The 16,431-nt window shown below is 36.8% G+C and overlaps 1 protein-coding gene across 2 annotated transcripts; it reads left to right on the plus strand.

The window, feature by feature from the left end:
* Positions 1-3,797: 3,797 nt before the first annotated feature.
* On the plus strand, positions 3,798-16,018 carry slc51a (solute carrier family 51 member A). Of its 2 annotated transcripts, none has more exons than XM_087789012.1 (8): positions 3,798-3,992; positions 10,344-10,495; positions 10,587-10,660; positions 11,110-11,268; positions 12,732-12,847; positions 14,130-14,272; positions 14,971-15,076; positions 15,153-16,018. In XM_087789012.1, exons 1-8 carry the CDS (start codon positions 3,923-3,925, stop codon positions 15,293-15,295), a joined length of 963 nt encoding a protein of 320 aa, XP_087645138.1. In that variant the 5' UTR covers positions 3,798-3,922; the 3' UTR covers positions 15,296-16,018. The 2 variants fall into 2 exon arrangements, with proteins under 2 accessions (XP_087645138.1, XP_087645136.1); XM_087789010.1 differs by having other exon boundaries at positions 12,732-12,843; positions 14,126-14,272.
* Positions 16,019-16,431: the final 413 nt, after the last annotated feature.

Raw genomic sequence — 16,431 nt, forward strand, 5'->3', positions numbered from 1 at the left:
TCCCAACTGGTGTCAGGATATTTAACTCTCTACTTTAAATATCCTGATGCTAATCCGTAGTGTGTTTTTCTTCTTGTGTGTTTTTTTTTATTTTTTAATGTTTTTATCTTATTTTAATTGTATTTTATTTTATTTTTATTTTTATTTTATTTTACTTTTTATTTTACTTTATTTTATTCTGTTAATAGTGCTAATTTTGTAATACTGTAAATAATTTGTATGTTTTTAAGATCGTTTCATTTTATTTTATTTTATTATCTCTTTTACTATTTCTTTTTTTTCCATGCACTTTATTTCCTATTTCCATTGTCCTGCTGCTGCTGTTGTAAAAGTGTGTTTCCTCTCTGGGGATGAATAAACGTTTTCTATTCTATTCTAAAAGCCGCTCGAGTCACTGTGTCCTCCCAACCTCAGTCATCACCAGGTTCACAGTTAATTTGTTATCGTGTTGATACTCCGATCTTTACTGGCAAGAATCTAGCGATACAATACAAATCACGAAACAGCGGGTCATTGTGACCCGAAGGCCCTAAAACCAATTTAATTTGTTTATCCCTTGTGTTGCTTTTGCGTCAAAGTAAGCAACGTTCATGGCTTTCATAAATACATTTGCAGTGGTGGAGGTCGTTCACCTTGATTTTCAGGCCTTTGGGTCACCTTGACCGTGAGATAACAAGCGTGAAAAAACTGCTGGAGTCAACCGTATCCTCTCATCCTCAGTCACCTTTAGTATCTCGCAGGATTTCATTCTTTTCCATGTAGCATTTGGTCAACTAAGAGTAAATACTATTATTTAATCATCAGAGTTTGACCCAAGAATCAATCAAGCCATGTGACTTCATAACTTTAGACTTACTCTTGGATCGTTTCTTTGTTCCTTATCCAGACGGACCGTCACATGCACTAACAGGGCACGGGTGCAGCAGGACTTCACTTCGAGTCTTAGGATTGCTATCGAGATGCCAGGGTTGACGCCCTCGCCCAAGGAGTTTTTGGACAAAACATTTGCTTCACGCATTGGAGCCGCCAAAGCTGCAGACAAGTCCAGGCAGAGAAGTGCGAGTGGGCAGAGGACGAGGCTTTGAGAAACACATTCTGTTACCCTGACCAGATGATCCTTTACTCAACAAGGAAGAAGATGAAGTGGATTTCTCTGGTTTTGTTCACTTTCATTTTGGTCTTAAAGATATTACTAAATACTTTTTTCTTTTTTTAAACCCCCGCATGTTATCTGTTGTAGATGTAGAACTAACTTGTCGAGTTTAAGGTTAACAAGGAAGGAAGAACATCTGAACACGTCATGTTGAAAGTACTTTTTAAATAAACGAAACTGGGTACACGCTTATCGTGAGGAAACCTCCATGTGTTTGTGGTTTCATGACATGTGGCCCTGACTATCTGCTCAACCTTCAGGTCAATGACTGTCGAGCTGGTTGTGTAATCGACGCAGAGGCTCGCCTTGACGAACATGCTCTGGTAGAATCACTTTTGGGAATGTCTTTTTAGAGCTGGAAATGAAACCGATTGAATTAATAAAATAAAATAAATAATTTAAAGTTGCATTTTTCATCTTGTGACTTTCGGTTGCTTAATAAGCAACATATGTTGATTCAATTTTGAATTTCTTGAATGACGTTGACTGAGTTACCAGGGGGATAAGAGCCCCGACGCTCTTGTGTGTTCAGGAAGGACACAGTGAGTGCTTGGAAAATAAACTACACACTCAAGGCTAAAGACAGAAATGTTACTTGCAAATGAATAAGTCGCACAGTTGTTTACATTGGTCTGTCACGATGAAATATAAAAACGACTACATGCAGAGAATTTTTATGAAAGAATGAGAACCAGAATTGTGATTTATCGATGTTTTTTTTAGGACATGACGGTTCAGTTGACAGCTTTAATCTACTAATCGCGGTTGAATTCACAACTTTTGTTGATATGATTGAAAACTTGTTTAGTCAAGGAAATGCAATGATTTTTTCTAATGATAAGGCTAGTGGAACATTGCAAAACATTTTTTTATTGATATAAGTCGCTGTATTTATCTACAAGCATTACTGTATTTGTGCTGTTAAAGCATGTATCCGAGGATTTTGAGAAGTACCCGACGTATATTTATTTTTTAAAGAGAGAGAAGAAAAGAAAAAGAAAGAAAAGAGAACATTTTCGACTCGAGCCTCTGGCTTAAATCCTGCTCGAATAGTCATTTTAGATGAAACACATGAACTTCAAACGGATCTAAAAATGTCAATATATTTAATAGACTTTTCTTTCCTACAAGTTGAGATTATAGTTGACAAAAAACACCTGAAAATGTCCCAAAAACTGAAATATTTCTAGACAAAATGCCAGATTTAATTATATGAGTCAATAATGAGGGAATTTCTTTACTTTACAACAAATTACAAATCAATCAGCTAAACCTTTAATAAATTGTAAAATGTTATTTATTTATTGCAAAATAGTTCCTTATTTTTTTCACATGTTTTTAGTAAATTTAGTCTACGTAACGAAAACAGAATATTTATTAAGATTATAAAAATAAATGAACTTCTTTTACAGGGTTCAAGTTGTTCTATAAAAGTTGTTCAATGTACCTAAAGCATTAGAACGGATCCCCATACATTTGAATTGCGTTTATTTTGGACCTGGTCCCAGTTGTCGTGGACCTCAATACAACCAGAAGGATTTGTGGTAAGACGCTCACATGACATTACCTCTGCACTTGTCCCTATGGCAACAGGTTTCCACGTGATCCAAGCAACATATTTTTGTAGGAGCCTCTTTCAGCAAAGCCCCGTAAAAAGAAAAAAAAACCTCCTTTCCGAGTAAGTTACCATCCTGATGACTCCCATGTGTATCCCTGTTGAGTCTTCCAGTAAATAAAAGGAAAAGGAAAAGTTTTCCATTGTTCTTTTTCTGAAGAATCGTGAATGTAAAAGTAAATATATTTAAAGTCAGCTTACACAACACACCAAGAACTTTTGTTAATGTCATTGTAATATCTGTACTATATTTGTATTTGAGTTGGTTAGTCTCATTGTTTAACCAGCATCACTGTGGGATGAGCCTCTGCCAAGTCCATGTAGTTTGTTTGTTTTTTTAAAGGAAAATTAAGGAAGTGAATCAGCAACAGTCTAATTCCTCAAAATTCCCAAAGCTTCAGAACGGCTCTTGTATTTATTTGTGCACGGCCCATCAGCCAAAGCAATTATCTGTGTTAGTAAGTTAATGTAAAAAGTTCTGCCAAAAAAAAATCTTTTATATTGCATACGATAATTGATATGCAATGATGGAAATTTTACCCTCATTTACAACGAAATGTATAGTATATGTTTGAGGTTTTGATATTAATTGTAAAAAAAAAAACTTGTTTTACTGGCAATCTTTATTTTATAAAACGTTTGTAATATCTACTAGTATTAATTACGTTTACTTTTAAATTAAAATTAGCATTTTAACTGAATTATTATGACGATTTAATCCATAAATAAAACCCATTAAAGCAAAGTACAATGATCCTTATCTCGTCCTTGAAGACACATTAGCAACGTAAAGTAGATTCAATGGTTTTATTTAATAACGTGCATGGATACTTTCGTATTTAATTGTATAAAATACTATTTATACCCCCCCAAAAAAAGGGAAAGTCCCTCTGATCTTAACAAATCCCAGCAAGTCCCGCCCACTAGTGTACGTCAATTAGAAACGGAGTCGTTGATTGGTCGGAGCTCATGTGTCAGTCAAAAAGGTGCGGCCCCGGGATTGGAACAAGTGTTTGTTGGAGGATCAGAGCAGACTCGTCCCTGGATGGAAACCCAGAGATCTGGTTGAGGAGACACGCGGAGTTGAACCGTTAGCTCGTCCGTGGATGTGGAAACAAACATCGTAAATCAAAGAAACTTGAAAACTCATCATTATGGACAACATAACTTCAGTTCACCCAGGATGCACCGGGCCACCCCCGCTCGCCATCAACATCATCCTGAGTAAGTGTTTTTTTATTCAATTACACCGACAAGAATTAACAAAAAATGGACAAATGCAGGGGCATGACATGGAAAAACTTTTATGGAAAGCGGACAAAAAATAACTGTCATAGTGTGTTTTAGTTAAATAAAAAGTGATGTAGCAGAGCTACGGTGTCCCAGAAGTTTGGTTAACTCAGGTTCTAAAAAAGTATTGACGTGTTAAAGATGACTATAAATTATTGTGAAATATTGTTTATTTTAAGTTGAATTTACTTACATACTTTGGATCTTCATAGCTAAAGTGTCAACCTGTTTCCCTATATTGAATATATGTATGTATGTCCCTATATTAACATAGTATGTTCTTGTTGGGTTTGATGCTGTAACATTTTGAAACTGTGAGACTGGATCATCCAAAGCTAGTTATATTATGTTACATTTGGTCAAAAAGAGGGACTCTATAATTAACTCAATATATTTTACATTATACTGTATATTTATTTTTTTATTTGTATATATGAGTAGTGAAGTGAAAGTATCTGTATGTTCTGTTATATGTTAGTCTTTGTATCCTTTGTCTTTGTTATTTTTCTTTGATCTATGTTCTTTGTCTTTATCTTTAGAGTTAGATTGTGTAATTGTGTTCTTTTTCTTTATTTCTCTTGTTCTTATTTTATTTTGATTTTTTTTTTTTATATATAAAAAATTGCTATATGTATTGGCTATTGGAAAAAAACAATAAAATCAATAAAGTTTTACCTTACCTTACCTTACCTTATTTTAATGTATTTTATTGGTCACTATGTTTAAAAAAAAAAGAAGAAGAAAACTATATTTAATTGTATTTAAGTCTAAAACTAACCACAGCTTTTTTATTTATTCAGTATTAACCTTCTATTGATTCAGAACTCTGCAGTGAGAATTCTGACCCGCTCAAGTAGAAGAACTCACATTTCTCCGATCCTTAAAACTCTTCACTGGCTTCGAGTTTCTTTCAGGATCAACTTTAAAATTCTGGAAAACTCCTGTGTTGTTCTCAGTATTATCTTGACCTTTAAAGTATATACTTTATTGAATATTGTTTTGATTGTTTAAGCGCTTTGTGACCCTGGTCTGGAAAAGCACTATATAAATACAAATTACTTACTTACTTACTTTCTTAGTTATTGACGTTAGTCGCGAGGATGTTATAAAGGTCCACTCTACTGTATTACATTTATCATATAGGATTTAATTTGTTATACATTTTCCATTAATGCATCAATTTCTAAAGCCACATTTAATTGTACACAACGTTAACCTTTTGTTTTTCCTTGCGTTATCACAGTTTATTTTTATTTAGTGCCTCCTTAATAGTCGATCCGTTTATTTAAAATTTCATTTTTCTGAAGCCTCTTTTCTCGTCTTCTGAAATATTAACGTGAATATCTGTGATTTAAACACCAAAAGATGACTCTTAAATATAATGGATCCATGGTTTAATGTCTAGATTGATTTGAATGACAATGAAAACACAAGAAGCTTATAATCAAACACAGATCTAATAGTTGCTGTCAGATTGGTTTGGTCAAGAGACATAATCACTCGTCTAATGACAAACGTATGAGCGTCGACGGATACAAATCTTCCACATATGGCAGTCATCACGTAGTGATCCTGAGCAGATGGTTCTGTTTCTTCCTCAGACTATTTTTGCTTCGTTTTTAATTTATTTCTTCCAGCAATATGATTATTAAACTTGAGACTCACTGTAATTTAATAGTCTCACGAAGGTTCTCTCTAAAGGCTTTTTTCTCGACTCGTTACACAATAAAGACGTTCTGTCTAATTGTCTGTGACACACACACACACACACACACACACACACACACACACACACACACACACACACACACACTCACACCAAGCTTCCACAAGCCCTCGACCTGGTTACCACACGCTCACCGTATCCTCGGCGAGGTGTGGCCACTGTGATGATTTGTTTGAGTTCGATTAAATGTTACCTGGAGCGTTTTCCACAGAATTGTTTCATTCTAATCCAAAGGATCGGTGATGAATGACAGATGTTGCACAATCTAACGCTGAAGAGAAAAAAAGAAATCCAATCTGACTAAAACTCCTCGCAGAACAATTCAGCCTCTTGCCAGTTTAAAGTGGGAAAGCAAATCCATAATAATGGCGATAGAGCCGGAGAGATGTTGGTAAAGGTGAAAAACTCCTGCTATTGTTTTTGATTTCGCAATCAGGCGCTCAGGAAGGATTGGCTGACATCCCTTATTCTGACTAGTAATAAACCCTTTCCTTATGGACCACAGTGAACTACAGTCTCTGATCTTTATGACCCTTATTACCCTCTAGTATTGTAGAAATGATATGAGGACTGTTTTTAAGCAACAGTTTAATTCATATTTTACAAATTCTCTAGGCCTTTTAATCCCTCCCTGAACTCTTTATAACCTTTTCCCTAACAGTATGTATTCTCAAAAGTCCTACCAAACTATATTTAATTTCGAAAAGTATACTTACTTAATTAAAAACTAAAATAATTTGAACTTGCAAACTCAACATTGCATATGAGTTGCCATCCCTCTCAACAACCCTCTTAGTAACAGTGACCTGAACATCCCGTCTGACACTGTGGTGTGCAGTACAGGAGCACCTCAGGGGACGGAACTGGCTCCTCTTCTCTTCACCATCTACACTTCAGACTTCTAATAAAACTCTGAGCTCAGTCTCGTCCATAATTATGCTGACGACACCGCCGTTGTTGGATGCATATGGGACAACAGCGAGGACGAGTACAGGAGTCTGATACTTTGTGGACTGGAGTGAGAGGCCTGTGGCTGAATAACTCAAAGACCTAGGAGCTGGTCTTCGACTTTGGGAGGTCCAGGACAAACTCATGGTCAGTGTCCATCAAAGGTGACGAGGTGGAGATAGTTGACAACTATAAGTACCTCGGTGTGTGGCTGGACAGTAAACTGGACTGGTCCTGCAACACCGTCCATGTGTATAAGAAAGTTCAGAGTAGACTGTATTTTCTGAGGAGGCTTCGATCATTTAACATCTGCAGGAAACTCCTCTGCATGTTCTATCAGTCTGTGGTGGCCAGTGTTTTATGCTGTGGTGTGTTGGGGTGAGAATGCGTCCAAGAGGAGTGTCAACATGTTGGACAGATTGATCAGAAGGGCTGGTTCTGTGATTGAAGCTGGACTCACTGGTGACAGTTGCAGAGAGATCACTAGAGAAGTAACTGTCCATCATGGATGATGACAGTCATCCTCTGAACACTGTCATCAGAGAGTGCACGAATGATCCACCCCAGATGCAACACTTATAGACTCAGGGACTCATTCATTCCCCGTGCTATTAGACTGTATAATTCTGAGTTTGGGGGCAGGAGTGAAAAGATGATTCTATTTCATGTTAATCTTTGTAACCTTTTCTTTGTTTTATTTCTCTTTGATCTATGTTCTTTATACTTACATTTCTGTCATTTGTCTTTTTGTTCTTTTATTGAACTTTGTTCTTGTATTATGACTCTATCGTCTGTGTTGCTGTGTGCTGGAAAACTATTTCCAAATGGCGACCTCAAGAGGGATCAATAATGTTTATCTATCTATCAAATTATGACGCCGCCGCCCAGACAACCAATCACAGATGTCGATCACTCTTCACATAGATGTAGAATTCCAACAGAGTGTTGTTGCGACCAATCCGCTGTCACTAAACAGAGCCGTGTAGAAAGTATCCACGGGAGTTCACAGATTGGTCAAGTAAGGAGATGCGGTAATAAAAGCCTCCCACTAACTACTGTGGTTATGATGTTTTTCTGTTTGTAACCATGTGGAAAAAAAGACGAGGAGCTTTGTGTTCACAGCTTACTGTGATAAAATAAAATAATTCAGAGAAGTGTACTAAAATGGTACCAAAATCCAATAATTAAAACCATAACCGCTTGTTTTCGTGTCGTATCCAATACACAAGTTCTCAGCAGAATCGACAGGGACAGTATACGCATGTGCATAAAAGTATTCTATTGATAAATCATACTCGTAGTCGAGTTGGAAATACTTAAAATTCGAGGCGATGAATTAGGAGTAATTATTAACCGTCAAAAATGACCCGCAAACTGTGTCACGTTACTTTTTAAAATCTCTCATGGGCAACACTTGGATGTTTGACTTGTTAATAGTTCAAGGCGAGTTAATTATAGTTCGCTTTAACTTATGTTACGTTAAACTTTAAACAACTACATGTTTTGTTATTTGAGCCTTAGACACGTCACTTTAGACATTTAGAATACTTTACATTACGTTTTTGGTTAGGGTTATGTAATGTTAAGTAACTAGATTGATCCAGTGTTGTTAAGCTCATCTTGTTTGACACTTTATTTTTCCTTCTCACTGACCAGAAGCAAAAGAGTCGCAAACACTTGTGAAAAGAAAATAAATTTTAAAAATGCTCATCAGCAGTGAATGTAAAATAGTTGCATTAGCTTACTCTGTGTACTTACTTATCTGTGTATTCGTACCACAGTCCAGCCTTGTGTACCGTTAAAGTTCTGAGTTCTTTTTGTAATCATCATATTCAAAGGTAAAAGTAAATATCTTTACTGGTATTGGTATCGGCTACGGGTTTGTATTGGCAGGATTCTGGCGAAACAATATATATCACAATACAGGAGCAACAATATGATACGTATATTCAGATAATGTTGGACCCTTGATATATATATTTGTAGTACTGTCGACTACTTAAATCTTGTGTTGCAGAATTTAAAGACAACATGACTCTTGACAAAGTCGTAACCACTATTCGTTAGGATCAAAATATATTCGCTATCAGCTTTAAAAGCAGCTTGAGTCGACTGTATCCTCTTGTCCCCAGTCATTGCGGGGATCTCGTGGGATTTTAATGTTTTTTTTAATGATTTGCTGCCATCAAGTAGCCAGAAGTTTAAATGTGAAGCCTAAATGAACAAATGCCAAAAATATCTGCAAGTTAATTGTTGAAAAAAATCATTTTATTTTACAAACACTTTATTGAACTATAAACTATAAAAGAAACCATGGTAACACATAGAATATGCAATATTGCAAGCTCAAAAGTAAAAAAGAATTGTAACTGTGTGTGGAGGTGCTAGGTTAAAACATGAATGTAGTGATGAATCTTTGCGGGGTTAACTATGTCAAAAATACGTCTAAAACCATGAGTATGAACTAAATATTCTTTAATTGTATTTGTGTTACGAACTGTACTTACATTAGAATCAGAAATGGAAACTGTTTTGGCCAGTGTTGTAAACACATCATAGGATTTTCGTGCTGTAAGTACAGAGTAAAAAAATGAAATAAGGTAACGACAAAATAAAATGGAAAACAGAACCAACATCAAGGCAGCCATGTAGAAGGGACGGTATTTTGTACGTTATTTCAAATGTATTCTAAAACAGAGGTGTCAAACTTGTTTACACAAGAGACCAATTTTTTTATTTACCAAACTGTCTGTAACGGGAAGTACGAGTAAAGGTTATTTGTAAAGCGCCTTTCTAGACCAGGGTCACAAAGCGCTTTAACAATGAAAAACAATACACAGTTAAAAAGTTATACTTTAAAAGGTCAAGACACCTAAGACAAACACAGGAGAAGCAGGGAAAAGCACAAATATAAATGTCTTAAGATGTTTCTTGAAGGAGTCAGTAGATCATCAAACACAGAGAGAGAGGAAGATCGTTTCAAAGCTTAGGAGCAACAGTCTGGAAGGATTTCTCTCCTCTGGTCCAGAAGCGTGTTCAGGAACCATCAGTAGATTCTGATCCACAGACCTCAGAGCCCGAGCTGGGGTGTAAGTCTGGATCAGATCACTGATGTAAGGAGGAGCCTGACCATGAATAGATCTGAAAGTAAGAATCAACATTTTAAAGTTGATCCTGAAAGAAACTGGGAGCCAGTGAAAAGTTTTAAGGATCAGGAAATGTGAGTTCTTCTACTAGAGCAGGTCAGAATTCTCGCTGCAGAGTTTTATATTAACTGCAGGCGAGACAGCGAGTGATGTCATGTAAGTTAATTTCACTATAATTATTTCTGTTCTACTTCCACCAAAAATCCCCTTCAATTTCCTCCAAAATCAGTATTGCTCTTATTTGAAGTCTGTATAATCTGTTCCTTATCTTAAACTCTGGCATCTTAGGTCAACATATAAACATTAACATTCATCTAATTTGATTAGGAGCCGACATTCCAGCTGGGCCACATGAAGGTGCATGAAGGTCGGGGCAGATCGGGGCCTTGAGTTTAACACATTCAGACGAATACAGAAAGTGATCAAATGTGTCAGGCATGTATCTAATCAAATGTTCTCTTCCAGACCTGGACCTCTTTGGCATCATCCTGTACTCGGTTCTCAGCTTCATGGCCTTGATGTCCATGATGGTCTACATCGAGGAGTGTGTTTACATCTACAGGAAGGTTCCTTCACACAAGAAGAGCATCATCATCTGGGTGAACGGAGCTGCTCCGGTACGATGGCGACACGCCGCAGGATGTTGGGAGTTGAAATGGCGTCGAATGAATAGTATTGAGTTGAAGTTTCACTTTCTTTTTTTTTAAGGTCATTTCCAGCATGTCCTGTATGGGGATGTGGGTTCCCAGAGCCATCATGTTTACTGACATGTTCTCCGCCTGGTGAGTCCTTCCCTCGCGTCTATTGTTCTACTCCTTGTTTTCACATCTCGGAGAGACCTACTGTGAATCATCACCACGAGAAACCCGAGCTTCTCTCACAGTCCCTTTCATGTTGTTCATAAAAAACAATGTTTTTTTTAAATAAAATAAAGATTTTTACCTGATTTTATTTTTTCATACTGTTTATATTTGTTTTACGGTTCTTCATTTTAAAAGATGATCTTCACTACTTTTTTTTATATATTGAATAACTTTATAAATAGATTTCTTTTACAGTAACACAGTTACAGTAAGTACATCAAAAATTAAATTTAAATAAAATCTTCTAAATGTCTGAATGCAAAATTAATCCCTCTTAATTTTAAGTACGTTTTTGTTTTCATTGTTTTCTCACTACTTTACTCCACATCCGGCTTTCCTGGATTAACAAACTTGAGTTTTCTCTGCAGCTACTTCGCCGTGGTGGTGTTCAAGTTCCTGATCCTGATGTTGGAGGAGGTGGGGGGCGACGAGGCCTTCCTGCGGCGGGGGGGCAAACACAAACTGCGGATCAGCACGGGCCCCTGTTGCTGCTGCTGCCCCTGCCTGCCTCAGGTCGCGATCACAAGGTAGACTCGCGCTCAAGGAAGTGTGGAATGTGCTGAGAACTCCTGATGATTCATTACATCATAAAAGTATATTTTTTGCGATTCCCAGATGAGTTCTTGAAACAAAACCACATGACTGTTCCCAATACTGAGGGAAATCCTCCCCCTTTTTTTTAATCAAGATGACGTGCAGGTTTATTTTTTGCAACATGTCGGCGTGTTACGCAACCGCCTGGACATTGTATCAATATGTTTCTCCAGAGATGTGAAGCACAAACGTCAGGTTCAACAACCTTTATGCCCTTAAACTTCAACCAGTCTGTTCCTGATCTAGTATTTCCTCCACAACCTGTTGACCACAGAGAATCTGGCTGTTTTACTGGATATTTGAGAGATGTTTTAGAAAAAAAATTGATTATACATTTTCTTGATCAATTTTTGACGCGTGTTTATCAGCTCTCTTTTTTCCTACCATGAACAAAAAGTATTCCCAGTGACATCATGATGTCGCCTGATTCGGGTAAATGCACTGTTCTGGTTCTCTTGGATCTGTCCTCAGCCTTTGACACAGTTGATCACCAGATCCTGTCACCAGGTCTGTGTTACAGTGGTTCTCGTCATACCTTTCTGGCCGCAGTTTCAGTGTATCTGCCAATCAAATGAGGTTCGATTCGGCGGATTTGTTGTGTGGAGTTCCCCAAGGTTCTGTTCTGGGTCCTTATAATCGACTTTATAATCCATGCGTTTGTGTCTTCTCCTTTGGACTATTGTAATAGTTTATTTTCTACTAGTGTCTACTCAAGAAGGAGCTGTCTCGCCTGTAGTTAATACAAAACTCTGCAGGGAGAATTCAGACCCACTCTAGTAGAAGAACTCACATTTCCCCAATCCTTAAAACTATCTTTTCAGGATCAATTTAAAAATTCTGGTTCTTACTTTCAGATCTATTCATGGTCAGACCTTACATCAGTGATCTGATCCAGACTTACACCCCAGCTCAGGCTCTGAGGTCTGTGGATCAGAATCTACTGATCTATCCTGAACTTCTGGACCAGAAGAGAGAAATCCTTCCAGGCTGTTGCTCCTAAGCTTTGGAAGGATCTTCCTCTCCCTCTGTGTTTGATGGATCGACTGACTCCTTCAAGAAACATCTTAAGACATTTATATTTGTGCAGGCTTTTCCTTGATTTTCTGGGACTGTGTTTGTCTTGTGTGTCTTGACATTTTAAAGTATTTATTTTAACTGTGTATTGTTTTTGATTGTTAAAGCTTTGTGACCCTGGTCTAGAAAAGGCTCTTTACAAACCTTTACTTACTAGTTACTATTACGAGTCTGACGAAAATCTTCTAGTGATTCATTACTTTTACATGATTTGTGTTCCCGATATCGATAACATTTCCCAGACATTATGATTCAATCCAACGGTTTTTGTGGTTTTATTGTCATCTGTGTTCATTTAACGTTTCCTCTGGCCCTTCTCCAGACGTTCCCTCTTCCTGCTCAAACTTGGCTCCTTTCAGTTTGCGGTGCTAAAGATTGTCTTCACCATCCTCTCGATTGTCCTGTGGACCAACGGGACCTTTGACCTCTCTGATGTGAGTCACTACCTGGCGCCTGGAAGGTTGTGTTTAACACGATTATTTGTCTTGTTACAATTGAATCTTCATGACAAACAAATGTTATTGTAACAATATTATATTGTAACAGGATCATAACTAATTAAGACAAGTTTTCATCCCTGTGTCTGTAGAGATAATTATAATAATTATAATAATAATAATCATAATTCATCAGTAGTTTTCATATTGGTGTTGTTCAGCCAGATGCTTGATGTATGTTATTATGCCTCACGGAAATGAAATGATATACTGTACCTTAATTCTTCTGAAATTGGATGGAATTTAAGTAGTTATAGCATATAACAAATAAAATAAAAATACTAAAACATTATATTCAGACATATGGTACACAAATATATATATTTTTAATTTTAATAAATGAAGAAAATAGCAAAACAATAATTAAACCTTTTTTTTTATTTTCATTCAAAGTTATTGTATGGTTCATATTTCAATAGTGTGTGTATAAAAGACTATCATTTGATGTTTAATTTAACAATTATCACTCAAATATTGAAGGCGTTTATTCATTTGTGTGCTGCAATTAAACCCCACATTCGCAATTTCCTCCGTGCCACAAAAGGAAAAACAGCGAAATGGCAGCAATAAGTGAAAAAAAAAGGATACACGAGGCTCCAGCAGCTTTTAAAGCTGATGCTTGGACTCATTTTGGCTTTAAAACAAAGTTTAAAGTTTAAAAAACACTGACGGATACTATCAGATGCAGGTTGATTGAAACTGTTAATGCACTTCCTTGTGCATTGTCAAGATAAGTTTACATTTTTTCTTAATAATTCCAACAATCACTTTCACATTTGATTTTAGAAAGTATTTGCTAATTTTTTTTGTTGCAAAAGCCAGACTAAGTGTTAAAGAAACAACATATTGTGGTTCCAACATTATCACAATATATAATAATGCTAATAAATTAACAATGAAGAAAAAAATCATAAAATAGTATTAAAACAATAATAAATTAATTAATGAGAAATATTTCAACTATAATAAACAGTAGTACAAGTGCAAACAATGCAGAGAAGTAGAGAAACATATTTTTGTATTAAATAGCCGGACTATTCAAATTATATGTTGCTTTTTGGGACTGGTCTTTAAATCAGACATTTGTATCATAAATAATTGATTCACCACAAAGTTTTTCAGATCAACAGTTGAATGTGTCCTCTAGTGGTCACTGAGAGAACTCCACACTCTAACAGAATATGGAATAACGTTGTCCCTTCTTTGATTCCTGCTTCAGCTAGAGATCACTGGTGCAGCCATATGGATAAACCCCTTTGTGGGCGTGTTGACCATCATCGCCCTGTGGCCCGTCGCCATCATGTTCATGCACCTGAGGGTCACGTTAAGGACCCTGAAGATCATCCCCAAGTATGCCATGTATCAGGTAACAATTCAATTAAATTCAATTGTATTTAAAGTGTCTTATCATAACAAAGTTATCTCAAGACACTATACAGTTGAAGTAAGACTATAGTTGATTAAGGAAAAATAGATCCCAGCAATTCAACAAAGAGCAAGAAGCGAAACACTGTACAGTGAGCTATGGCGAGGAAAAACTTCCTTTTAGAAGGCAGAAACCTCGAGCGGAACCAGACTCATTGTTGACGGCCTCCTGCTTTGACCGTCAGGGAGGAAGGATGGGGGGGTAGACAGATGGATAAGGAGAGGAGTGAGGGAGGATATAGTGGGAAAAAAAGAGGAGAGTTTGGGAGAGTCCATGGAGGTGCTGGAGAGAACTCGGGATCTGATGACGTGGTGAAGATCCTGGATCAGCAGCAGCTCTGGAGGTGTAGCCCTGGGGCTCCGGGAGAGAAATAAAAAAAGGTGTGGGTTTAAACTGCACAGGTGATGAATGTTATGCAGAAAAGAAGGATAAACAGAGCTCGTGTCTAAAACTCCTCCAGCATTCTCAGCCTATAGCAGCTAAGATAAACAGTTAAGTTAGTTATAGGCTTTATCGAAAAGTAAGGTTTTAAGATTGTTTTTAAACATAGAGAGGGTGTCTGCCCTCCGGACACCCTCTATCAAAGTAGCATCCCACTTGTGATACTAAATGTTGAAGATTTCTGTTGTCGTTTCAAGTTGGTGCTGGTCCTGAGTCAGCTGCAGACGGCCATCATTAATATTTTGGCGTTGAATGGAACAATCCCCTGCGCTCCGCCGTTCTCCGCTCCAATCAGAGGATACAGTGGGTTTCAATCCATCTGCATGATACATGTATTTATATTTCTTTTTTTTATTATAACTCTGTTTACTTTCCATAGTGCTGAGTCAGCAGCTTCTGATCCTGGAAATGTTCATCATCACGCTGGTCACTCGACTTCTGTACAGGCGACTCTACGATCCTCTACCCGAGGAGGAGACTTCAGTGAAGGAGGACGAGGCCAAGATGATCGAACAGCCGTAGACTTCAGCGCGACGTCTGTGTTCGTGCACAGATGTTTTTAAACCCTCATGAACTCTTCGCACGCCCGATGACACAATAACATCGTGAGCATTCGGAGCCGTTTTATTTTAAATCAGCCGTGTCGCCCCCTGAATGTGCGTCCAACAGATTTTTATTTGCTATAATGAAATGTTTTTTATATTACTGGAGAAATGCAAGATTATCGAATGTAATTTTATATTTATATCTTTAATTCTGTTTCTATTGAATGGATCATTTTGTTTTGTTTTTAATTCAAAGCTTTTTAAATGCTAGCTAATATGTTTTTTATTCAGATTAAAATACAACAACACACATCAGGGTCACTTAGCTGAAAACATAATTTAAAAACTGTGCAGTAGTTATTTTAACTGGAAAGCTTGATTATGCGTCTCTTTTTTAAAATCTCTAATCCCTTCAGTTTTTTTTCTTCCATGTTCAAATTTGTGTCTTCAACAGAGGATAATATCTGTCATTCCATGTTCAATCACAAGGGGGCGGTAACGACCAACTGTTATTGACCGCACCAGCACAGTATTCAGCGCATGTGTAGCTGCTTGTATTGACTGTTCTAAGGGAATATTTGTTATATGCGTATTTAAAGGAAATGTCATTGATATTTTTTCCTAAATGGAAACGCGTCATTTATAGTATACGGCTTTGGCAAAAAAAAAAGAAAAAGAAAAGCTTGAACAAAAATAACAACTTGTCTTCATTTGTTATGATCCTGTTATAATATAATATTTTCACGATATAATTTAGTGTCATGAAGATTAAATTGTATTAAGACATGTATTGGTAAACAGTTGCAAAAGGCTTTGAATGAGGTAACTGTCGTCCAATCATTTGTTTTGCGTTTGTACTACTTCCTGTTTTTTAACCAATCAGCGGTGGATACTTTGCCACTTCAATCGAACTTGATGTTTTCTGCTTCGCTACACCATCACCGGAAATGGGTTACCTCATACTTACTATTTTAAAATATCGGTAAAGTTAACCAAATAATATTCACACTAAACTTGATTACGATTAAAATGTTAATGATTGGTTTGACTTAAAAAAAAACTCTAAAAAGTCGTTACATTTGCAGCCGCCATATATGTAAAAAATATATATAT

The sequence above is a fragment of the Callionymus lyra genome, chromosome 4 (genome assembly GCF_982586985.1).
Source record: "Callionymus lyra chromosome 4, fCalLyr1.hap1.1, whole genome shotgun sequence".
Lineage (NCBI taxonomy): Eukaryota > Metazoa > Chordata > Actinopteri > Syngnathiformes > Callionymidae > Callionymus > Callionymus lyra.

What these genes read in the sequence shown, in the direction of transcription:
- slc51a (XM_087789012.1), top strand. Translation starts at nt 3,923, where the DNA reads ATGGACAACATAACTTCAGTTCACCCAGGATGCACCGGGCCACCCCCG. An exon ending in CTTTGACCTCTCTGATGTGA is followed by an intron (nt 12,848 to 14,129) that starts GTCACTACCTGG and finishes TGCTTCAGCTAG; the next exon opens with AGATCACTGGTGCAGCCATA. An exon ending in CGCTCCAATCAGAGGATACA is followed by an intron (nt 15,077 to 15,152) that starts GTGGGTTTCAAT and finishes TACTTTCCATAG; the next exon opens with TGCTGAGTCAGCAGCTTCTG.